General features: G+C 42.7%; 1 protein-coding gene across 1 annotated transcript; it reads left to right on the forward strand.

The window, feature by feature from the left end:
* Positions 1-3,269: 3,269 nt before the first annotated feature.
* ERRFI1 (ERBB receptor feedback inhibitor 1) lies at positions 3,270-21,072 on the forward strand. The gene is made up of 4 exons (XM_031004224.3): positions 3,270-6,679; positions 17,114-17,311; positions 17,420-17,496; positions 18,409-21,072. The coding sequence occupies exons 2-4, from the start codon at positions 17,187-17,189 to the stop codon at positions 19,593-19,595; spliced, it is 1,389 nt and encodes a 462-aa protein (XP_030860084.1). The 5' UTR covers positions 3,270-6,679; positions 17,114-17,186; the 3' UTR covers positions 19,596-21,072.
* Positions 21,073-25,064: the final 3,992 nt, after the last annotated feature.

The following is a 25,064-nucleotide window of genomic DNA, read 5'->3' on the forward strand; positions in this document are numbered from 1 at the left end:
CCCAAGAAGTGTTGGCATTCATTCAGCTTTTACAACATTACTGCATCAAGTCATTGAGTATATCTGTTGTCCTTATACATTCCAGAGAAAATTGTAAAGCTGTTCCTATCAAAAGGTTCTGCAAGGACTTTATGTTAAATAGATTTATGTATAGGCTAAATGTGTTTTTTAAAGGAAACATGTCTATGGATGTTTATGACTATGGGCTTAGAAGTAACTGCTCACAGACTTACGGTTACTTGTGAGCTTGCCTTCAGGAATGCTAAGAAGATTCTCTGTGCCCTTAGCATATCTCCCCTATGGATTGCTGGTGCTATCAACTAATACAGAGCCCTTTCTTTGTCTTAAGGTTTTATAGTCTCTTAAGTGGAATACTGCAGAGTCAATTAAAACATTTTATCTTATAAGTCATTTATGCCCCCTGGGATTTAAGGAAACAGCCTTCTGGACTAATTAAATCATGTATACTATCAAGCAATCAAGAATTTTTCAATCTTGCAATCATAGATGTTCAAAAATCTCCCAAAGAATATGTAACCACAACAACGAGAATAACAATAATAAAAACAGGCCAGGCGCGGTTGCTCACGCCTGTCATCCCAGCACTTTAGGAGGCCAAGGCGGGCAGATCACTTGAGGCCAGGAGTTCAAGACCAGCCTGGCCAACATGGCGAAAACCTGTCTCTACTAAAAATACAAAAATTAGCCAGGCATGGTAGCACACGCCTGTAGTCCCAGCTACTCAGGAGGCTGAGGCACAAGAATCACTTGAACCCAGGATGCGGAGGCTGCAGTGAGCCAAGATCACGCCATTGCACTCCAGCTGGGGTAACACAGCAAGCCTTGGTCTCAAATAATAATAATAAAAAATCTAACATTTATTGAACCCTGATTGTGCTAGACAATATTATAAGCTCTTTTACATGTACTATCTCAATTATCTGTCCAATAGGAACCACTCTTGTCCCTATATTACAAGGCCTCAAGAGGTTAAGTGACTTGCCCGAAATGGAACAGCCGGTGTTCAAACCGAAACCCTGAGTCCAGAGCGTATGCCTTTCATTCCTACACCACTTTTCTTGTTCTTCTTGATCCAGAATAAAAGAAAATACCTGCTCCAAGGCATCAACTTGGTAAAATAATACCAAATTATTTTAGAACTAAGCCAAGGAGTAAGCATCTCAAAGTTTTCTTTTTTAAATATAGCAGTGTTACTTTCCTTATACCCTGCACCTGCATATACCTGCATCTATATAAACATATCTCATATGTGACCAGTGTCAATAAGAAGTGAAATATATTTCTGAAATCTCTCAATGAAGAGTTTATATTAACATTTTAAATTAATTAATTAATTAATTTGGCAAGGGACTAGAGCACACCCTACTGGCCAGCTAATAGGAAATACAGCATTTACTTAGGAGAAAATGCTTAAATGTTTAAATAATTTGAAAATAAAGTCAGGCTAGCGTCTAAAAGAAATTTGAAAAATTATCTTGTAAACATCTAGATTATGTATCTAAATTAATGTATCCATAAGACTTGGCCAGGCGCGGTGGCTCACACCTGTAATCCCAGTACTGTGGGACGGCGAGGCAGGTGCATCACCTGAGGTCAGGAGTTCAAGACCAACCTGGCTAACATGGTGAAACCCCGTCTCTACTGAAAATACTAAAAATTAGCCGGGCATGGTGGTGGATGCCTGTAATCCCAGCTACTTGGGATGCTTAGGCAGGTGAATCGCTTGAACCTGGGAGGTGGAGGTTGCAGTGAGCTGAGATTGCGCCATTGTACTCCAGCCTGGGCAACGAGCGAAACTCCATCTCAAAATAAACAAATAAATAAAAATTAATTAATTAATGTATCCACAAGACTAAAAAATTTACAACAGTTACACATTTTAAAGATGGGATAGAATTAGAAACATAATAACCACCAATAGCATTTAATGTTAAGAGAGCATTTGGTAAATGAAAGGTAGCTCAGTTAAAAATAAACAACTACTCGAACAGCCTGTCTAAAACTCATACTAAGAAAAAGCAATGAAGCCCTGGCCCTAACACTTAAAATAATAGACTAGGAAATTAAAACCAACCTGCTCAGACTTCTCACAGGAGAAGTATCCTTTTTGGGGAAAAACTAGGAAGGGAGAGCAGTACCCCTAATTAACTAACAGAAAAATGGGCCAGGCGTGGTGGCTCACGCCTATAATTCCAGTACTTTTGGAAGCCAAGACAGGGAGATCACTTGAGGCCAGGAGTTCGAGACCAGTCTGACCAACATAGAGAAACCCCGTCTCTACTAAAAGTACAAAATTAGCTGACATGGTGGTGCATGCCTATAATCCCAGCTACTCGGGAGGCTGAGGCAGGAGAATCGCTTGAACCTAGGAGGCGGAGGTTGCGGTGAGCCCAAATCACGCCATTGCACTCCAGCCTGGGCAACAAGAGCAAAACTCCGTCTCAAAAAACAAATAAAAAACAAAACAAAACAAAAAGACAAAAAAACAGAAAAAGGAAAAATGAAATGTTGCCAAGAAATATATTTTCTGTGCTACTTTTCAAATGGCCACTAAGGTCAAAAAGTGAAAAGTCCATGGAAATCTCTTTGGGGTTGTGGTACTCCTCATGGGTGAATCCAGGCTCTTATCAGCATGTGTGTTTTAGAATCATCCAGACTTCACCAGGCGCGGTGGCTCAAGCCTGTAATCCCAGCACTTTGGGAGGCCGAGGCGGGCAGATCATGAGGTCAAGAGATTAAGACCATCCTGGCCAACGTGGTGAAACCCCGTCTCTACTAAAAATACAAAAATTAGCCGGGCGTGGTGGCACCCACCTGTAGTCCCAGCTACTAGGGAGGCTGAGGCAGGACAATCGCTTGAACCCGGGAGGCGGAGGTTGCAGTGAGCTGAGATGGTGCCACTGCACTCCAACCTGGGGACAGAGTGAGACTCCATCTCAAAAAAAATAAAAAGAATCACCTAGAGTTTATTTTATATGTTGAGTGTGTGTGTGTGTGTGTGTGTGTGTGTGTGTGTGTACATGCATGCATTTTGGAAACATCCATGAACAGAAATATGAATGTTCCCAAAATGCAATGTAGCACACTAAGCAAACACCCTCTAGGAAATGTAATTCCTCTCTTGGTTGTATTTTTTTATTGCACACTTATCTATAAAATAGTTTAAGTGCATAATATACATTTATATTATGTATAGACGGAAACAAAGGCTCTAGGACCAAGAGGGACATATAAAATGTGTTTAACTTTAAAATATTTATTATAAACAAAGTAGAAACACAAAAACATCTATAATCAAGAAGAATAAACACCAAAATGTATATGTTCTTCTACAGGATTAAAATATCAAAATACAAATATAAATTTAATAAGGCTCCTGTCCAGCATGTTATACTTACACACGACTTGTGGCATTTCTTTGAGATGCGAGAAAGAAGCAATGTTTTCAGGAAAACAGTGTCTGTGATTCTAAGGTTTCTGAGCCAGAACCTCACCCTTGTTCTCACTCCAAAGACAGCTTCTTCTTACACTGAAAGAAGGGCAAGTGAAAAGTGACAATTTAGGTCAATGTGATGCAAGTCTAACGTTTTAGATGTTGAGTTCTATTAAAAAAATCAACTAATATAAATTCCTTGGAAAATGGCCTCAAAATTAAGCAGACTGTGAGAGATATAAAAAACACTGTCTTACTTCAAATGTCATGCTTTTCTGGAGATAATTTAAAACAAATTGGGTTCAGGAAAAAGAGACTATTTCCCCGAATCTCTGGTGTAGTGTTCTAATCTATTAAAGGTCAATGAATAATCACTTAATAAACACAACATGCTAGTATTACTTCAAGATGCTTAGCGTTTTGCTTTTAAACTCTTCCCAAGATGTCCTACAATATTATTGACATATCAATGTTATTATAACACATCATTAACAGACTATTAGACAAAAAATTTGTGGGGTGTAAGTCTTCTCATGTAATTCTTCCACAGCTGAGAAAGCCATATTATATAACTGCAAGCTAAACACAGCAAACTAGTGGCTAAACAGGTTTTCCCCAAAAAATGAAGAAATCTATTTTGCAAGTTGTTTAAAATAGAAAAATCAGATTAATCACGTATTACTCATGTGATTTTATGATTTTTGATAATTTACCAAAACATTAGCACATCATACAGCTCACAACTGTAGAGTGAGTATCCTGTTGATCTTCTTTCTCTAAAGAAGGGGTGTGTTTGATGGTTGCTCTGGTGATTATCACTGTTTTATGAATAGGGGAATGTAAAAGCACGCCAATAAGGCCGAAGCACAAATTACAACTGTATTGTAGTGACTTGAAATAGTATAGCCAGGGCTCCTTTCAGATGAAACTTGAGCTCCTTTAGGTGCCCATTCAGTAAATCCTGTCCTGTGAGGTTTGAAAAGATGTACCCTGGCAAGTTCTCACACTGATCTTTTTTTTACACTGATAACAGCATATGGGTAAGCCACAAACATAAATGAAGCCAAAATGGGAGGAAAATCAGGACAGATTTTCTTTGGATCAAAAAACCTAGTTAGTTGGTAAGGAACTCTGCAATTAGTTGTGACTCATTTCCATCATCCTAAAATAACACTAAATGAATGGCAGTAAGAAGACAGGTTAACTGAATTGTTGACAAATGGCATAGGCATGAAAATGACCCAACAGCCCCTTGTAAGCCAGAAGAGCCATCAGAAAGGAAGCCAGATTTCTCTCTGCAAAACGTTCGTTTGTTTTGCAAGTGAGAGAGGGCAAAGATACTTCAGATTCTTTTTCTTTTTTTTTCCTTTTCGTGCTTAAGGCCTTGAATTCAAAATTAGGCCTTTGAATTAAATTAAAAAGAATGTAAGTAAATAATAGTGGGGGAAAGGCAAATCATTTCATGGGGTGTAGAGTTAATAGTTAACCTGATAATAAGGCCAGAATCTCATTCCATATGTTAAACTACCCCAATTAGCTAGTGATCAGTGTCTAACTATCAGGCATTATTGCTGAAGTGCAAGCAGGGGCTCCAGGAGGCTAGAGGTCAGCGACAGGTCTCTGGGCTCTCGCAACAGAGGACCAGCCAGGGAATTTGTTCTAGTTAAAACTAGAGGGTTTCCGTCTGTTTGCTTTTTTTCTTACTTTAGTCACTCTTGGTTTGTTATCATTTGTATTATTTATTTTACGGTTAAACTATAAGCCTAAGTTGCATCACTGGCGCCCCGAGAAACCTCCTCCCACAGGCCCGCTGGGGCTTTGTCCTTGGGCATCCGTGGCCTCTCCAAAGCCAAAAGACGTCGGGGCCAGCTCAGGTCGCCTGAGTAAACACAAACCTGGGAAGCCGAGGGCCCCCTAAGTCAGTAGTGGGGGAGCTCCTCCTGGAAACCCACAGCGACCCTGAAGGGCTCAACCTCGAGCAGGACCTTTCCTCCATATTCCAACGCAGTCAGAGGAGCCCTGGGTTTCCCCCGCGTAGCGTCACCGCCCCACGCCGGCCACTCTGTCCCATCCTCCCTTGCTGTCCTACTCTGTCCCTCGCCATCCCTCACAGTCCCACACTGTCCCTCACCGCCCCTCACAGTACCTCACCGTCCACTGTCCCACACTGTCCCTTGACATCCTTCATAGTCCCACACAGTCCCTCACTGTCCCTCACCGCCCCTCACAGTGCCTCACTGTTCACTGTCCCATACTGTCCCACACTGTCCCTTGCCATCCTTCACTGTCCGAGTCCCTCACAGTCCCAAAGTCCCTCACTGTCCCACACAGTCCCTCACCGTCCCACACTGTCCCTCACTGTCCTACACAGTCCCTCACTGTCCCTCATTGTCCCTCACCGTCCCACACTGTACCACAGTCCCGCACTGTCCCTTACCGTCCCACACTGTCCCTCACTGTCCCACACCGTCTCTCATCGTCCCGCACTGTCCCACACAGTCCCTCACCGGCCCACACGGTCCCTCATCATCCCACACTATCCTTCACTGCCCCACACAGTCCCTAAGTGTCCCTCACTGTCCCTCCCACGCCGCAAGCCCAGTCGAGAGCGGCTCCCCTCTCCCCCTCCAGGGCTTCTTCGGCCCACACGGCCAGCGGCGGCCCGCGGAGAGGGAAAAACACATAATCTTGCCCGGAGCCTGAATTTATGGGAAATCCCGCGCGAGGCGCGATGTGCCCTCAGTTCGGGCAGGAACGGCGGCCGAGGCCCGGGTGGCCGCGGGCTTCTGAGGAAAGCTCGGCGTTGAGAGGCTCCCAGGGCTGCCGCACGGCTCGGGCAGAGGAGCGGAGCTGCGGCCGCGATCAGCCCGGAGACGCCTCTCCCGGAGACAAAGCCGGCTCCCGGCAGCGCCGCGCTACGCCACGGTGGGCCCGGCGCAACGCCTCGGCCGCGGCATCGCCCCTTTAAGCGGCGCGCGCCCTGATTGGCTGCGGGAGGAGGCGGGGCGGGACGCGGCGACCTCACGGCCCCGCGGCCTATGCTATATATAGAGGCGGCGGCGGCAGCCGCGGCGACGGCGGCTCGGTGCGAGGCAGAGTGCTAGCGGGAGCGCGAGCCAGCAAGAGGCGCCTGCGCGATGTCCGGGCCCCTGAGCCCGCGGCGCTGAGCCAGCCGGGACGGACATGCGCGGGAGGGCGCCGCGGGGCAGCCGCCGCTCCTCCGGGGTAAGGGGCCTGGCGCGCTGAGGGGGTGGGGAGGGCCACGCAGCGCTCCGTTCCTTCAGGGGGCCCCGCGCCGGGCGCCGGGATCCAGGCGGCTCCCCGACGCGAGGGCGGGGGCGTGGAGGGCGCGAGGAGGGTCCCCGCGACGCGGAGTCTCTGGGATGGAGGGAGAGGCCGGCCGGTCGCTCGCGGGCTTCTCCCCATTGAGGTGTGGAGGGCGGGACCCTCCCCGGCGGCGCAGCCCGGGCCTGGGGACGCCGCGAAGTGCTGGCGCCCGCCGCCTTCTCCACGCCGGCCGTGGTCGCCGCGCGGCCCCTCGGCTGGCCGGGGCCATGCACCCGAGCGCCCGGGACACGTCCCCGCAGCACCGGGACCGCAGGAGCGGACGGGGGTTCGGGAGCGGCGAGCATGAAGGTCCTCGTCCCGCAGCCTGCGCTCGCGGGGTTGCCCGGCGGGGATGAGCGTCTTCGGGCCTGGGGGCTTGTTTGATTTTTTTTTTTCTTTGTAAAAATCGGGGTTGCGTTGTCTTGTTCACACCGTGTACCCGTAAATCCTGTCTTGAAAGCTGGGGTGGGAGGCTCGGCGATTGCTTGCGGTGGTTGGTACCGGTTCTCTGGCGGTCAGCCCCGCTCCCTCTGCCTAATCTCACAGCGACGATGGTAATGCCGAAATCAGTATTTAAAAATTCGTCTGAGCTGTTCTGAACTCTTCCTTCTCTCCTAGAAACGTGATTCTTTGCTCTGAATGTCTTAAGTACGGCTTTGAATGGAATGGGACTGCAAAATTATGTGTTCAAGACGTGAATGCTTATTGGGAATTTTGTGTGTGTATTTATATGTATATCATAGCCCCGTACAAATTAGATGACTCTTTAACCGTGAATGGGGCTGTATTGGTGCTTGCTAAGTCTTTATTAGGATTTCATCATTGCTTGAAAGAAACCAGTCTCTTACCTGATAAAAATATGAATAGATGGTTAGTCATAAACTGAAGTCAGAATGGAGACTGTAGCTTTAAAAGAGATGTGTCGGTGACTTGAGGTACACCTGCAACACAGGTAGGGCAAGACTGGTTTCTAGGCAACTGTCAGGGGTGAAGAAAGGTGAGGTTTTAATGCCCTTTTTTTCCCTTCCAGAACAAATGTTCAACCTTTTATAAATGTGTAAGAATGCAGTGGGTACACACATTTGTTGAGACTGAACATCCCAAGTTCACCGTACCTATTTTTTTAACTGCATTTCTTTTCTTATATTTCTGTAATTACAATATACAGTTTTAAGTGAAATTTTATTTGAACAGAGACCAAAGACAGGCTAGGTATCAGCAAATGAACAAATTTTGCAAAGACCAAAATAAAAGAAGCTGGTTTCTTGCTAACATGCTGGCTATAATTGGTTACCAATATGTTATCAAGCAAGCTCTTTTCCAGATATTAGCAAGTTTGAAGAAAAATAACAGAGGATTTAGCATGGACTTCAGAAACTATTTGTCATTCCCTTCGCTTCAAGCAGTTTATTTTCACCTGTGTGTTCCAGGGGACACTCGATAATAAGTGATAGAGATCTTGGACTAACGATTTATAACCTGACAGATATATTAGATTGTAAACTCCTTAAGGGTAGGCACTCTGCCTTGTATAGCTTCTATCTTATGCAGCCTTGCACATAGTTGATGTTGATAAATAATTGCATGAAAGCATGTTTTACCTTTTAAGGCTCGGCAGGATTGGACCAGTCATTGATAAGGGTTGGAAAGCAAATCTGTTTAATTTTTTTATGGCTGTTATAAAATGCCTGAATTATTGATATTTTTGACGGGTAAAACTGTTGTTTCAATCATCGGTTTTCCTACTTGCAGTTCACAATATATACTGGTCACTCTTTATAAGATTTAATTATGCATGAGTTTTTGTGTGAAAGTACCTCTTGACTGCTGCTTCTCAAAAGTTGAGCTAGATAATACTTCCTTTCTGCTGAAACTAATGGTGGCTTTTCAAAGCAATTTGCGTAAATTACAGGCACAATCTAACATGCTTGAAACTGACCTGATTGTCTGCATACCATCAGATTGCTTTAGAAAGGAGCAGAGGAAGGAAAGGAGGTGTCAGGGGTAACTCCAGGAATTGGAATGGCATAGGCTCCCTCTGCCAGAGAAACAACTCTGCTCTTAATCTAAATAAATTTGAATTGGTACCTCATCATCTGGATCCATTTGGATACATTTAGCATCCTTTGCGGGTGTCTGGCTATACAAAAGCTAATAAAGAACTCGCTACATAAACGCAGTCCAGTTGTGGTATTCTGGCATTGTTCACACAGCATAAACACGTGCTTTGTAAAGGTAGATGAGGCGAATGAGTTTGAGGGTCCTAAATGTAAGTTACTACCTTAACAATTAGTTTTAAGGTAGGGAAAAGTTACTGAGGGGGGTTCAGATTTCAGAAGGTGGTGGGGAGGATTCTCAGATTTGAAGTCTTTGTTGATACTGTAGTCCAATTCCTCACACCATAAAATTGGGCAATATTACGAAAAGACCACTCTTCCAGGTCTCAGTGAATGTGTCTTTAAAATGTGGGGCTTTTGGCCGGGCTCAGTGGCTCAGGCCTGTAATCTCAGCCCTTTGGGAGGCCAAGGCGGGCAGATGGCTTTAGCCCAAGAGTATGAGACCAACCTGGGCAACATGGTGAAACCCTGTCACTACAAAAAACACAAAACTTAGCTGGGTATGGTGGCACATGTCTGCAGTCCCAGCTACTCAGGACGCTGAGGTGGGAGGATTGCTTGAGCCTGGGAGGCAGAGGTTGCAGGAAGCCAAGATCACACGACTGCACTACAGCCTGGTGAAAGAGTGAGACCCTGTCTTTAAAAGATAAACAAAAAAAAGTGGGGCTTTGGCTACAGAAATGGAGCCCTTTTCAACTTGGAAACAATAGGAAGGTAAGGATTGGAAGACATTATCCAAAAGCTCTTATTCAGTACCCCAGATGTGAAACTGGACTAGTTACAGATTGTTTTTTAAACAACTATTCGCTCAGTAGAATTGTCTTCTGACTCTTATCAGGGCTGCCTCTTTTTCAGCCTTTAGATTTCCACTGTAAAAGTCACCTACTCAGAGAGGCCTTCCCAAACCACCTGTGTAAATATATGCTCCTCTGCCTCCTTATCCTATTGCTGCTGTACCCTGCTTGTTTCCTTGGAAGGTATCGCCATCTAAAATTGTTTGCTTGCTTGGCTATTCTCTTCCTCCCTCATTAGATGGAAGGCTTCTTCAGGCAGCAGCCGTCTCTATTTTTCACCTCACATGGTGTCTAATCCAGAATAAGCACTTGATAAATATTTGTGAAAAGAATTAATCCTTGCCCTCTAAGAATTTTTGAGCTGAATGAGCACTATGAGTTGAGTTTCTGTTCCTGCCTCTGCTATTGACTAGCACTTAGGTCTTGAGCATTTAACTTAACAGCCTTTTGCTTCAGTTTCTCCATTTATAAACAAGAATGTTACAAGGAGAAATGAGGTTGTTGCCTAAAATGAAGATACTATAGAGTGGAGAGGTAGTGAAAGTGTGGGGAAAATGCTGGATTATAGGACAGAAGAGCCATGATCACCTTTTTGCTTATAGCAAGATATTTAACCTCACTTTGTTTCCTCATCTGCAAAATGGAGATTCTAATCCCTGCCTCTTACAGGGATGTTGTGGGGATCAAGTGAGATAATGTGTAAGAAGGTGCTTTGTAACTTGTTGAGTGCTTTACAAATATAAGGTATTCTATTGTTAAATTCCGGATTTTACAATACAGTGTGATTATAATGCCATCATTGGGATCCATGCTGTGAAAGCGTGTTAAAAGGAGGCCCGTTGGGTATATGTAGTAACCGCTTATTACGAGTAAAAACAGACTTGTGTTATATGAAATAACCATGTTGTAAAGAGTTCTGTTGTGGTGGGGCATCCGTGGATCGTTAAAGACTGAGGGCTTCAAAATAGTTGTTTGAAGTGGTAATAGAATGTCAAATTGATGCCGTAACCCACCCATTTTAGATGATACGTAGGCCAGATCTACAATTAATAACTTTTAATAGGAGAATTTGAGGGAGTTGAAGTAAAACAGGAACTTTCATAGACTACAGGTTACCCAAGAAAAACTATTACCAGTAAATCCATAAAAAAGGATCTGTGCTACCCTTACAAGTTGAGCAGTATAGTCAGTCGGATCCTACTTCGCCAGTTTAAAAAGCCGTAGGGACTGGAAGAGGCAGTGTGGTGTGTTGGTGAAGGGCCTGGACACTGAGGCCGGGCTGTCTAGTTGAAGTCCTGGCCCCATTGCTCACCAGGTTTGACCTTGAGCAAGTTCTTTAACTCTGTGCCTCAAGTAAGTGAGAGTAATAATAGTAGCCCACCTTATGGCATTGTAGAGAGGATTAAATAAGTTCATACACATAAAGCACTTAGAACCATGCTTGCCTGGCAGTTGTATGTCCGGTGAATGTTAGTTATTATTAATGGTTTTATATTAATTGTAACAATCTAGAGTTACCCATCGGTAACTTAAATGCTCGTTAAATAAATTTGAAGTTTTTAAAACTTGCGTCCCATCATTAGACCATTGTGCTCGTTGTCTTTAGATTAGAATTCGCTTTTATAGTAAGAAATAATCTATTGTTATATGTCAAAAAGAAATAATATTTTTCTCCCCTCTGTGTGTATATATAGTTACTGATTGTGCTACTCTGTAGGAAAAATACAAAGGACAAAAGAATGTATTCCTGCTACCCTACTTTTCTGCTGTCACACTAAAATTGTGTGGGAGGCTTAGGTGAGTTGAAAGAGACTGGATTATGGTAGTTGAGGGAATGGGTTTTTTGTTAGTTTACCATTTTTTAAAATACTTAGCTAGAAAGCATTCTGAATTATTGAATAAATTATGTCATTTATTTTTTATTTGACAGTTTGAAGATAAATTATTTTCTCTGTTGCCTCTATTTCACCACCTACAAATGGTCCATTATGTTCTGGACATGTTTAAGAGCCTCTGAGGAATGGAGCTGCAAACACAGACACAAATGTTCATCTTTGCCACACTGAACTATATTTTAATATTTACTGAAGCCATCAAGCTTTTCTTGAATTCATGCAGGAGTATTTTAATTACATTAAAACATGACATTATTTTAAAAGTAATCTGTTTTTAATTTAAAGGCTATTTATGCTTACCATGGTAGAGAGTACAACTAAGGAAGTTTTCTTAACTTGCCTCCCTCTTTCTTTTCCTACCCCTACCTAAATCATAGGCTATTAAAATGAAATCTGGGCTGGGCGCGGTATCTCACGCCTGTAATCTCAGCACTTTGGGAGGCCGAGGCAGGAGGATCACCTGAGGTCAGGAGTTTGAGACCAGCCTGACCAACATGGAGAAACCCCATCTCTACTAAAAATACAAAAATTAGCCTGGCAAGTTGGCGCATGCCTATAATCCCAGCTACTCGGGAGGCTGAGGCAGGAAAATCGCTTGAACCTGGGAGGCGGAGATTGTGGTGTGCACCATTGCACTCCAGCCTGGGTGACAAGAGTAAGAGTCCGTCTCAAAAAAAAAAAAAAGGGTGTTTTTTTTTTTGTTTGTTTGTTTGAATTTCCTCACAGGTGATTATTTTAGACACTTTAAAAAATAAACATGCAGAGATTGGTATATTTGGGGAGGATCTAAAATCATGGAGTTTGTCATATTCCTAAATCAGTTTCCTTTTATAAATTTTGCCTTTAAATGTAGTTACCTTATTATCTTCCTTGGTTATGGAAGTACTTAATGTAGGTGATTCTTAAATGGAACTGAAAAGACCATTTATCACCCTGAATAAACAGAAATCAGGTTCTAGAACCAGATTGAAAGGAGGAAATTACATCACACTCTTAAATAAGGAAGCACTGGGCAGAACTGGATGAGTTGTATGACAAAAATGTGCCCCTCCTCCTCCCATGGATGGCTTCTGAGATTTATTAATGAGATCTGGTGGCCAGGTAAGCATATCTAGGTTACTGCCTTAAGGTAGCCTGCATTTCTTTCTTTCTTTTTTTTTTTTAAGCAGTTTCAAAGAGACTATCCTCAAGCTAAAGGCATATGATTTCACCTTAATGAAGAAGGTGCAGTGGGCTTTTGGTGTAACTTTTTTAGAAAAATGAAAGTCACCTTAAATTCAGCAGCAAAAACACAGTCTAGAAGGAATAGTCTTTTAAGAGAAGGCAAAACACTGTTTTCAGAAAGTATCCCCCCAATTGCTTCAAGTAAATATACTGTAACAGAAACCAGTTTAGAAAGCTACACTGTTAACCACTGAAGCTTATAATTTTTACTCAGTCTACAAACTGTCTTCTTTGAATTCTGGAAATGAATTTCATAAAAATTCCTTCCTGTTACATATCCTAAGGTTGTTACATTATTATTGGGCAGTCGCCTCACTCCAGCACGCATTAACTTTATCCTTTATAAATCTGCTTCTCCCCTGAGCTCTTCACTGACTCACAGTGTATGTGAATCTTTCATGTCATTACTTTTTAAAAATGAGATGGATATTTTCTCAGTATCCATTTAATAAATAATAGACATGAATGATGCCAAGATCTACAGGGGGAAAGCATAAATCAGACATCAGTTCTGTCCTAGATGATTTGAAGAGTGGAAGGGGAATTGGGGCCCAGCACAAAATAACACAAGAACAGAGCGCCGCTGCTCCGGTGTTTCATGAAAGGGAGCGGCTTCGTGGAGAAGGTAGGGTAGAGCTGACCTTAAAGGATGAATCGAATTGTAACAGAGATTTGGGGAAAATAGAAGCGAGCTTGAAAATATAGATTAGGTTTATATTGTGGAGGCCCTAAATTGCCAGGCTGAGGAGGTTTTATTTAGGAGCCTTTGAAGGTTTTTTGAGCAGCAGCAAATCTTAGTTTGAGCTGTTGTTAAGGAATATTGACTTGGTACTAGTGTTGTAGAATAGGTTGCATATTGCCAGACCCCAGGAAGAATGATGCCCGTCAATGGAAGGGTAAGATTTGAGAAACCATGTAAAAGTAGTCTGTGGAACTTGGCAATTGAATGTACATGGCCTCAGGTTAAAAATGGTGCCTTGAGAAGTGTGATCCTCTTAGACCCTGAACTGGTTTGGGGAGTGGGGAATGGAGTATGAAGTGAAAGGAGGAGTTTGGTTTGTAGAGTTTGAGATGCCAGAGGGCCATCCAAGTGGAAAGATAATCAGCAGACAATAGGAAATGCAGAGTTGAAGCTTGAGCCAGGCTGGAGTCATTGATTCAGGAGCTGTCTATGAGTTGAAGCTATACAAGTGGATTAATAAAAGGATAACCTCAAGAAGCAAATGATTTTAGGGCTTCTTTTTTCGTTGAATTTAGAAAAGAATCAAGTTATGTTAACAGGAAAAGGTGGTTCACATCTGAAATTTGGTATTTAACTGCATTTTAGACCCACTGAAAAAGCTAAAAATAGTTGATGAAGTTTGGAGAAGTTATGCTGAAGGTTATTTGGGCCCTCGTCTAAACCATGCTGTCGGGACTCACATTCGCTTTCCTATTCTTGGATTCCATAGCATAATCCCATCTTGTACTTTTTAGATACTGATTTTCCCACATAGGTACATTTTTGCAATTGTTTTCCTCTAATGAGTTGTAAGACAGATAAAATGTGAAAAATTGCAGCATTAAACATCACTTGGGAAGAGTTTGTTTCTTTTTAGCTTGAGGTTGGTAAAATGGATTTATTTACTCCGCCCCCCCCACCGCCCTCCGCTTCCATTTGCGCTGAATACTAGAAGGTTTTGAGAGAGAGAGAAAGTTTCAGGTGGTTTCATACCCTCAGTTTACAATCTGAGAAACATTTTTTTTAAAAGCTTCCTTCCAAACCTGTAGCACATTGCCCTTTTTGAGTCTACAGTTTGAAGTTATTTTCCAAAAGAAGAGAACATGGCAGTTATATTGCCCCCCTCGTCTCCCATGCTAGCAAGTAGGAAGTTCGGACAGTTTCATAACATGGCCCATTCACAATTCCCCATTGAAATTTAGAGGCAGGTCACCTTCTATGAATACACAAAGACACTATTGTGGTCAGAAGTGAGCTGGCTTAGTGAACACAATTCTTTTTATACTAAAAAAATTTTTTTCTTAAGAAAGCTAACAAGTAGGTGATGGAAACAATGAATAAAAAATAACTTTTTCTAGAACATAAAAATAATTTTAAGTGACCATTGAAATGTAAGTTTAGAATTCCAAGGCAATTTCTGCAGAGGCGATAGTTACACAATCATTCTGTTGAAAGCTAAGATTTAGATGGCATTAGGAGGCTGACACACAGTAATTACTAGTAGTACTTGTTGGCTTGCAGACAGGTGGGGGTTGGGCCTCCAGAATCCCCTGCAGCATTTTCCTGTAATCTGGATGAGCGATCTTCAAACGTGTGCTTTCAAACTACTTAAATACCATATTCTTCTTCCTATCTTGCCTTTCATTTTTATATTACCACAGATACTTTCCTCATAGTCTTGCCAGTACTTGTAGAATGCTTAGAAAAAGCTTGATAAACCACTGGGCTAAGTACACAGAGGGAGAGGCTAGCAGTATTTTTAAATTGGTTTCTAAATTTTTTATAGCTTGATGGTAGATAACACATTTGCTTCATTGAAGTAATCTGAAAAACCAATCCTCAAAAGACCTCTCAATTAGAATTCTTAAATGACAGTGTTTTCTTTATCATATATTTGAGAGATTGATTTAAAGAAAAATAATGCTTGACTATCTGAAATAATATTTTAACCCTATCATAAAATCTCTGCCTGGTAGAACAGCTGACTGTGGAAGGGTAAAATGCAGAGAACCAGTCATTGGATCTCCCTTCTCTACTTTGTTATTGAAATCTTGAACCTGCAGAACATTACTTATCACTGTGTTCCTTTCTAATGGGAAAATAATAATAAACACTTGCAGAGTATTTTTTAAAGGTTTTTAGCTTTAAAAAAAAAAACCCTGTGCCTTACACAGTGTGTATATTGAGTTGATACTGATTATGATAATTAGATGGTATTATACAATCATTCATTCAGCAAACATTCACTTACTGAGCACCTACTAATGTTCCAGGTACCGATTGTTAAAAGGTGATTGAGACACAGCCTCTGTCCTGAGCTTAGTCTAGTAGGAGGTGACAGATTTGTAAATAATAGATTTGAAGTTGCTGAGCAAAAAAAAAAAACCTGTGTACCTCTCCCCCACAGCAAATGTCTCACATTTGCACAGTGCCCAGCACTCAGCTGTGCAGATATTATTTGCACTGATCCCTTACTAATATTTAGTGAGAGAATGAGATCGTGTTAAAGAGTGTATATGTACGTGCCCCCAAAAGGGGTCAGTGTTATACAGATAGTTGACAAATAATATCCTGGTGCCTAAGGAAAAAAACCTAAACTTATAAATAAACTTGGCTATCTGAAGACAGCAGAGATTGATGCGGACTAACACATAACGAATAATAAAAAAGGAAAGTGAAAAGGGGGCTATAGGGACTCCAGACCTGTAACATCTGACAGAGGGGATTGGTGGTCCTGAAGCTGAGGAACTACTAATTTAAGAAAAATGTACTTACTTTGTTATCCATGCCTTGCAGCTAAGCAAGCTATGAGTTACTGGGTATTTCACAAAGGAGAATGTAAAGAATGTATCTTTAACTTGTCTTTAAAAGGGAGGGAGGAAGCTGTCCCAGGCTTTTACTGAAGCTAGTAATCTTGCAGAACTTGATTTTTACAGGATAATGGAAATTAGTATCTTCATATATTACTGTTTGTTCCTTGAACAAGTAGTAACTGGAGAATTTGTCTTCCCATGGCCAACCCTGAAATACAAAATCCAGATAAATGCTGGACCCTGGGGTAGTCAGGTGCCAATACTGTAGAAACTCTTGCTTAGTTTCAGCATTGTGTTTTGGTGAGTATTAGTTCTACAGCGTAAAATACAGTGGCTTCTGAAATTACTTTTTTAGCTTGGGAAAAATAAGCAGGATCCACTGGTGCTTCATGCCCAGTGCAGCCGTAACTTAGAAGGCTGGTTTAATAGGTCAGGGGAGGGTCTGTGTGCATTGCCAAGTGAGTGTGATTTGTTGTGCAACTCTCAGGCTGTGCAGTAGGAGGTCTGCTTTTGCTGGCAATAGATTATTTCTCATTTCACTAAAACATTTCATGTCTTTTGGATTAGCATTTACACAAAAAATCATGTTTAGTGTTTACATATAAGTACCCTCACGAGATGTAAGAATTAAGTGAAAGTCCACAACTAACTTTTTCTATTCAGCATCCCCCAAATCCTCTCATATTAGCTTTGCTGTAATTTAGACTGTCCTAATGGAGGTATTTCTGAATTGTTTTCTTTATTCTCTCATCTCTTCTACCCCCCTAGGGAATGAAAGCTACTGGTTGATTTTAAAGTGCCTGGGCCTCACAGGTTTGGAGATGTCCCAGAATAAGGCACAATGTCAATAGCAGGAGTTGCTGCTCAGGAGATCAGAGTCCCATTAAAAACTGGATTTCTACATAATGGCCGAGCCATGGGGAATATGAGGAAGACCTACTGGAGCAGTCGCAGTGAGTTTAAAAAGTAAGTAGAGGATGTAATGCTGCTGTAATCTGGATATGCGTGACACTAAAATGAGAGAGGCTGTGATTGCTCTTCGCTTATGACCAAAGTATCTTCCTCTCCTTTCAGCAACTTTTTAAATATTGACCCGATAACCATGGCCTACAGTCTGAACTCTTCTGCTCAGGAGCGCCTAATACCACTTGGTATGTATTCTGAAAATCTGATCACAGTAAGCATTTGAGAAGAACAGTCTGGATTCGGGTTAGCTTGTCCTCCAGCATTATTTTTTAAATGAGGAAACCTGAACTATTTCCAACAACAGCCTGACCCCTAGTGGCAACAGATTCAGAAGATAACTGTGTTTTTCTCAAGCTATTGTACTCGACTGCCTTCATTCTGAGTCACTGATTCCTAAGTAGGACTGTTCATGGACGTGGAATCTTCTAAAATCAAGAATTAGTTCTCATTCCAGCTCTGATGCATACTTTACTTCATGAAACCTTAGGCGAGATTTCCCACCTTTCTTACTAGTATCGAATGCATGTTTGACAGTAATAGATGAAAATAGTATAAATGTTCCTCAAAACTTAAAAAATAGTATTTTTAATGTGAATATTCTGTTCCTTGGATCTTTGTCAAGAGCTGTGTGTGAACTGAACACATTGCAGGCAAGTCCATTCACTCACGATATTATGATGTGCCAGCAATAAGGACTTTGTCTTATCTCATTGGTACCCTACGTGCCTAGTATGGTTGCATGTCTTAAATGGCAAGGCTGGTACAGTATGGTATTCATGTAAATTATATGCTATTCATCTTCCGCGAAATTTTACACACGTCACAAAACTTGCCTGTGATGTGTGGGTGTGCGCTGTGCACATGTCCAAGGGAGATAGAGGAGATAGTTTGTTCTTTGAACCACACCATGTGCGTTAACAATCTTCTGCTCTGTAATTACACCTGTGGTGGTTGCATGGGTGTTCTCGGGGTGACAGCAGTCATGTGTTTCACTCAGGAAGAAAGCTGTGGAAGCATAGGTAGCTGGGGTGCTCTCTCCCTCACACAGGTGGAGAGAGGATTGTTGATCTTCTATTAATATCTCTTGTTCATTCCAGGGCATGCTTCCAGGTCTGCTCCGATGAATGGCCACTGCTTTGCAGAAAATGGTCCATCTCAAAAGTCCAGCTTGCCCCCTCTTCTTATTCCCCCAAGTGAAAACTTGGGACCACATGAAGAGGATCAAGTTGTATGTGGTTTTAAGAAACTCACAGTGAATGGGGTTTGTGCTTCCACCCCTCCACTGACACCCATAAAAAACTCCCCTTCCCTTTTCCCCTGTGCCCCTCTTTGTGAACGGGGTTCTAGGCCTCTTCCACCGTTGCCAATCTCTGAAGCCCTCTCTCTGGATGACACAGACTGTGAGGTGGAATTCCTAACTAGCTCAGATACAGACTTCCTTTTAGAAGACTCTACACTTTCTGATTTCAAATATGATGTTCCTGGCAGGCGAAGCTTCCGTGGGTGTGGACAAATCAACTATGCATATTTTGATACCCCAGCTGTTTCTGCAGCAGATCTCAGCTATGTGTCTGACCAAAATGGAGGTGTCCCAGATCCAAATCCTCCTCCACCTCAGACCCACCGAAGATTAAGAAGGTCTCATTCGGGACCAGCTGGCTCCTTTAACAAGCCAGCCATAAGGATATCCAACTGTTGTATACACAGAGCTTCTCCTAACTCCGATGAAGACAAACCTGAGGTTCCCCCCAGAGTTCCCATACCTCCTAGACCAGTAAAGCCAGATTATAGAAGATGGTCAGCAGAAGTTACTTCGAGCACCTATAGTGATGAAGACAGGCCTCCCAAAGTACCGCCAAGAGAACCTTTGTCACCGAGTAACTCGCGCACACCGAGTCCCAAAAGCCTTCCGTCTTACCTCAATGGGGTCATGCCCCCGACACAGAGCTTTGCCCCTGATCCCAAGTATGTCAGCAGCAAAGCACTGCAAAGACAGAACAGCGAAGGATCTGCCAGTAAGGTTCCTTGCATTCTGCCCATTATTGAAAATGGGAAGAAGGTTAGTTCAACACATTATTACCTACTACCTGAACGACCACCATACCTGGACAAATATGAAAAATTTTTTAGGGAAGCAGAAGAAACAAATGGAGGCGCCCAAATCCAGCCATTACCTGCTGACTGCGGTATATCTTCAGCCACAGAAAAGCCAGACTCAAAAACAAAAATGGATCTGGGTGGCCACGTGAAGCGTAAACATTTATCCTATGTGGTTTCTCCTTAGACCTTGGGGTCATGGTTCAGCAGAGGTTACATAGGAATGGTTCTCAATTTTCCAGTTTGATTGAAGTGCAGAGAAAAATCCCTTAGATTGCAAAATAAAACAGTTGAACTCTGTCTTCATGTGGAAGGTTTAGAGCAGTTGTGAGATGCTGTTATGCTGAGAAACCCTGACTTTGTTAGTGTTGGAAAAAAGTCTTACAAGTCTATAATTTAAAGATGTGATGGTGGGGAGGGGAGGATGGGGAAGCTTTTTATATATGCATACATTACATACCTATATATAAACTTGTGGTATAACCATAGACCATAGCTGCAGGTTAACCAATTAGTTACTATCGTAGAGTAATATATATTCAGAATAATAAACTCAAGCTGGAGAAATGAGTCCTGATAGACTGAAAATTGAGCAAATGGAAGAAGATACAGTATTGTTTAGATCAGAATCATTAAAAAATATTTTTGTTTAGTAAGTTTGAAGATTTCTGGCTTTTAGGCCTTTTCTATTTTGTTTCATTTATTTTTGCAGGCAGTCTTTTCCATGGAGGGCAGGGTATCCATTCTTTACCATGGGTGTACCTGCTTAGGTTAAAAATCATCCCAAGGCCTCATACTTCCAGGTTTCATGTTGCGTCTTGTTGAGGGAGGGAGAGCAGGTTACTTGGCAACCATATTGTCACCTGTACTTGTCACACATCTTGAAAAATAAAACGATAATAGAACTAGTGACTAATTTTCCCTTACAGTTCCTGCTTGGTCCCACCCACTGAAGTAGCTCATCGTAGTGCGGGCCGTATTAGAGGCAGTGGGGTACGTTAGACTCAGATGGAAAAGTATTCTAGGTGCCAGTGTTAGGATGTCAGTTTTACAAAATAATGAAGCAATTAGCTATGTGATTGAGAGTTATTGTTTGGGGATGTGTGTTGTGGTTTTGCTTTTTTTTTTTAGACTGTATTAATAAACATACAACACAAGCTGGCCTTGTGTTGCTGGTTCCTATTCAGTATTTCCTGGGGATTGTTTGCTTTTTAAGTAAAACACTTCTGACCCATAGCTCAGTATGTCTGAATTCCAGAGGTCACATCAGCATCTTTCTGCTTTGAAAACTCTCACAGCTGTGGCTGCTTCACTTAGATGCAGTGAGACACATAGTTTGTGTTCCGATTTTCACATCCTTCCATGTATTTATCTTGAAGAGATAAGCACAGAAGAGAAGGTGCTCACTAACAGAGGTACATTACTGCAATGTTCTCTTAACAGTTAAACAAGCTGTTTACAGTTTAAACTGCTGAATATTATTTGAGCTATTTAAAGCTTATTATATTTTAGTATGAACTAAATGAAGGTTAAAACATGCTTAAGAAAAATGCACTGATTTCTGCATTATGTGTACAGTATTGGACAAAGGATTTTATTCATTTTGTTGCATTATTTTGAATATTGTCTTTTCATTTTAATAAAGTTATAATACTTATTTATGATACCATTAGTAATGTTTCTTGCCTAAAGTCTTATAAAGTGTATGAAGCAATTTGACAGCATTATTTTTAAGCACAAGCGAAGATTCTTTGAAGTTTAATGTATTCTTGAAACTCTTATTCTTTAGAATGAAACATAATTTGTACAGTCTTTTTCACATATTATGAAAGTATACAGTGGAAATGAGCTGTTTGTTTTTACCTTTAATAACTGAAAGAGAACTGGATTCTGGGGTTACTATCAGAGACAACGTTGGGGGGTGGGAGTCCACATCAACGAAAACGTGACAGAAGAAACCAGTTCTGATGTGTAGACTTGGTTTGACTCATTCTGATTTTTAGGACGAGGTCCCGGTTACTCTGGGCCCTTTGGCAGGCTTTGCTTCTTGCTTGTTTAAGGCCACCCAAGGAATCTGCGCCTGCCTTGGCCTGTCATGGAGATGGCAAGTCCACAGTGGACAAATGGGCTCCTGGCAGCCTTTGGATGGAGGCAGGGGCTGGAGTGCTCTTTGTGAGGGGGCTTAGTCCCATGTCACCTAGCCCTGTGCCTGGTTCTCTTCACTGTCCTCTGCAGGCTCCTTTGTCCCCTGGGAGAGGGTGGGAACCCTCCACGACCTTCATCGGGCACCTGCACTGTCTTGCCACTCTCCAGAGTGAAGAGTGAGGGCTCAAATTATCTGGGTTGAAGTTCCAACTTCATCTCTTTCTAATGCTGTGTGAGGCAGATTATTTTAAATCCCTGTACCTCAGTTTTCTCATTGGTAAAATGGGCAGAGAGGTGGGAATTATTTTGTGACAACTGCATATAAACTATATTATCTGGTACATAGTGAGGGCCCCATACATGAGAACTGTTTTTGTCATCTAAAGGCTGGGTGTCATTTATGGCATTTTACAGATGAAGATGCAGGCTTGGGACGTTCAGTCAACAGACATTTGTTAAATCCCAGCCCCATGCTGGATCCTGCGAAAACACATCCCCTTCCCTTATGGAATTTAAAGCAGATAATGTTAATTATGATTACATCTTATATTAAGTGCTAAATAAAAAGGTAACGAACAATGGGAGCAATGAGGACTGATAATGGGACCTGTGAGGTGTTAAGCTCTGAAGGGTTAGAATGGAAGCTGAGGGAGGGGAGTGAACAGGTAGGTGTGTTACCAGTGGAGGAAGCAGACAACGTGTGAGACCCTGAAGTAGGAAACAGCTGAGCAGCTTCCAGAAAGTGGCTGTCAGGAGGAGGAGGGGCCTGGAAAAGTGTAGTGGGTGCCACTGAAAGATCCTAAGCAGGAGAGGAAGGTGATGTGATTTAAGAGGACAGTGGCTGTTGTGTGGAGGACAGATCGGAGAGAAGCAAAAGGAAACGGGAAGACTTAATGGACAGAGGCTACTGTAGTCCTGAACTGAGACAAGACTGCCTTGGCCAGTGGAGATGGAGAAAAACAGTAAAAGATACCTGGGAGTAGTAGAAACAGTTAAGTTCCAGATCACGCAGGCCCGTGTGCACGGCACCCTTGCCAAAGAGGGACAGCTCCCCAAGCGCAGGGACTCAGCTTCCTGTGCACTGTCATGACGCACTGCCTGACCCAGGGGTGCAGTAAGTCCCTGCTGACTGGATGTCTGAATGCAGCACTTGCAGAACTTTGTCTGCTTCTGAGACTTTCTGCCTCTCCCCTCCCCTCCACTACCTTTTCTTGGTCATATGGTCAAGAATATGTTTCATTAGTTCTGTTGGCTTTCCATCTTACCTTTGTATTTTTACTTGTGTTTGCAAGCATATACCTTTTCCCTGATTTTTCCTGGCTAAGCAAATGTGCCTAGCCGCCATGCCAATGCCACACTACCACCGGAACACATCCCCTAGCACCTTCTGCCTGTCAACTTATTCCTCAACCAGCACACAAAGCAAGTTAATTCTAAAGAGTTCTCGTGGCATAGGTCAAGCCCGGGACTTCTGACACTCTCCTCTGTTGCTAAGTAAGATGCCAACAGGAAATCAGCTGCGTGTTAGCTGCCACTTTATGCACTGTTGAGTTCTCAAAGATGGTTATGTCACAGAACAAAGTACTGGCCTAAAACCCAGGTTCCTGTCTTGACTTCTCCCTTTTTTTTTAGACACAGAGTCTTGCTCTTGTCACCCCAGGCTCCAGGCTAGAGTGCAGTAGCACCAATCTTGGCTCACCGCAACCTCCGTCTCCCGGGTTCAAGCGATTCTCCCTGCCTCAGCCTCTCAAGTAGCTGGGATTATAGGCAGGCGCCACCACGCCTGGCTGATTTTGCATTTTTTTAGTAGAGACAGGGTTTCTCCATGTTGGTCAGGCTGGTCTTGAACTCCCGATCTCAGGTGACCCGCCTGCCTCGGCCTCCCAAGGTGCTGGGATTACAGGTGTGAGCCACCACGCCTGGCTGACCTCCCACTTTCTATAGGAAGGATTCACTTCGCTTCCCTGAGCTTTAAGTTCCTTGTCAGTATATGTGAGGCCATGCCAGAGCGCACTATAGTGCTATGCACACCTAAGGGACTGATTAGTAGGTACCATTTCGTGGCAGCAAACAGAAGCCAAGGATAAGGGGGCTCTCTTACAAGTGAATTCAAAATTTGGGTTAATAGTAAATGTCAGTTTTTTGTTTTTTTGTTTTGAGGCAAAGTCTTCGTCACCCAGGCTGGAGTGCAGTGGCACCATCTGGGCTCACTGCAACCTCTGCCTCCAGGGTTCTAGCGATTCTCCTGCCTCAGCCTTCTGATCAACTGGGGTTACAGGCACCGGCCACCATGCCCAGCTAATTTTTGTATTTTTAGTAGAGACGGGGTTTCACCATGTTGGCCAGGCTGGTCTCGACCTCCTAACCTTAGGTGATCCACCCACCTCAGCCTCCCAAAGTGCTGGGGTTATAGGCGTGGGCCACTGCGCCCAGCCAATTTTGTCAGTTCTTATGCTGCAACAGTCAAGTATGTGATGTGTATCCTCTTGTTTTTAATAAATTCCAAAAACACACTAATGGAAGTTTAATACTTTTTGTTGCTTATCCATCTCTAGGTCTCAAGAGATGTCTTAACTATGCTGTGAAAAGTAAGAACTCTCTTTAAGAGGATGTTTCTTGGCTGGGTGCGGTGGCTCACGCCTGTAATCCCAGCACTTTGGTAGGCCAGGGCGGGTGGATCCCCTAAGGTCAGGAGTTCGAGACCAGCCTGACCAACATGGTGAAACCCCATCTCTACTAAATACAAAAAAATTAGCTGGGCGTGGTGGCTCATGCCTGTAATCCCAGCCACTTGGGAGGCTGAGGCAGGAGAATCACTAAAACCCGGGAGGCAGAGATTTGCAGTGAGCTGAGATTAAGCCACTGCACTCCAGCCTGGACAACAACAGTGAAACTCCGTCTCAAAAAAAAAGAGGATGCTTCTTCACTATTAGGGGCCCTAAAAAATAAAATAAAAGGCCATAGAGTTTCATCTTCCAGAGGAATTCACAGTTGACTAAAGAAAAGAGAGCCATATTCATATATCTACTGGTTCAAGAATCAACATGTATTTTAAGCTAGTCTCTATTTTGGTTCTTAATTTCATCACATAATTAATAGTTTTAGGATATACTGGAGCTTTTCTCTTAAAAATAAGTAAAGCTCCTAGCACAGTTTTGTATTTCTTATATAGTTTTTTTTTTAACTTTTCATCTTGATGTAATTATACACTCAAAAGAAGTTGCAAAATAGATCCCCTATGCCCATTACCCAGATTCCCCCAGTGATGACATAGAATTTATCAAAATCAGGAAACTGACATTGGCACAATACTCATATAGGATTTTATCTGGAAGTAGTTACTATCAAAATGAACTTAGGCGCTACTTTTTAAAATTAATTTAGAAATTAATTTTGGCCTTCTGGCATTTTGTAAAAAGCTAATAAAACTCTAAAAATATGTTGTCAGGCTGGGCACGGTGGCTCACGGCTGTAATCCCAGCACTTTGGGAGGCCGAGGCGGGCGGATCAC

This window comes from Gorilla gorilla, chromosome 1, assembly GCF_029281585.2.
Source record: "Gorilla gorilla gorilla isolate KB3781 chromosome 1, NHGRI_mGorGor1-v2.1_pri, whole genome shotgun sequence".
NCBI classification, from domain to species: Eukaryota; Metazoa; Chordata; class Mammalia; order Primates; family Hominidae; genus Gorilla; species Gorilla gorilla.

Excerpts from the sequence above, each read along its gene's own strand:
- ERRFI1 (XM_031004224.3), top strand. The coding sequence starts at position 17,187 with ATGTCAATAGCAGGAGTTGCTGCTCAGGAGATCAGAGTCCCATTAAAA. Across the intron at positions 17,312-17,419 it reads AGTCGCAGTGAGTTTAAAAA|CAACTTTTTAAATATTGACC; the intron begins GTAAGTAGAGGA and ends CTCTCCTTTCAG. Across the intron at positions 17,497-18,408 it reads GGAGCGCCTAATACCACTTG|GGCATGCTTCCAGGTCTGCT; the intron begins GTATGTATTCTG and ends TGTTCATTCCAG.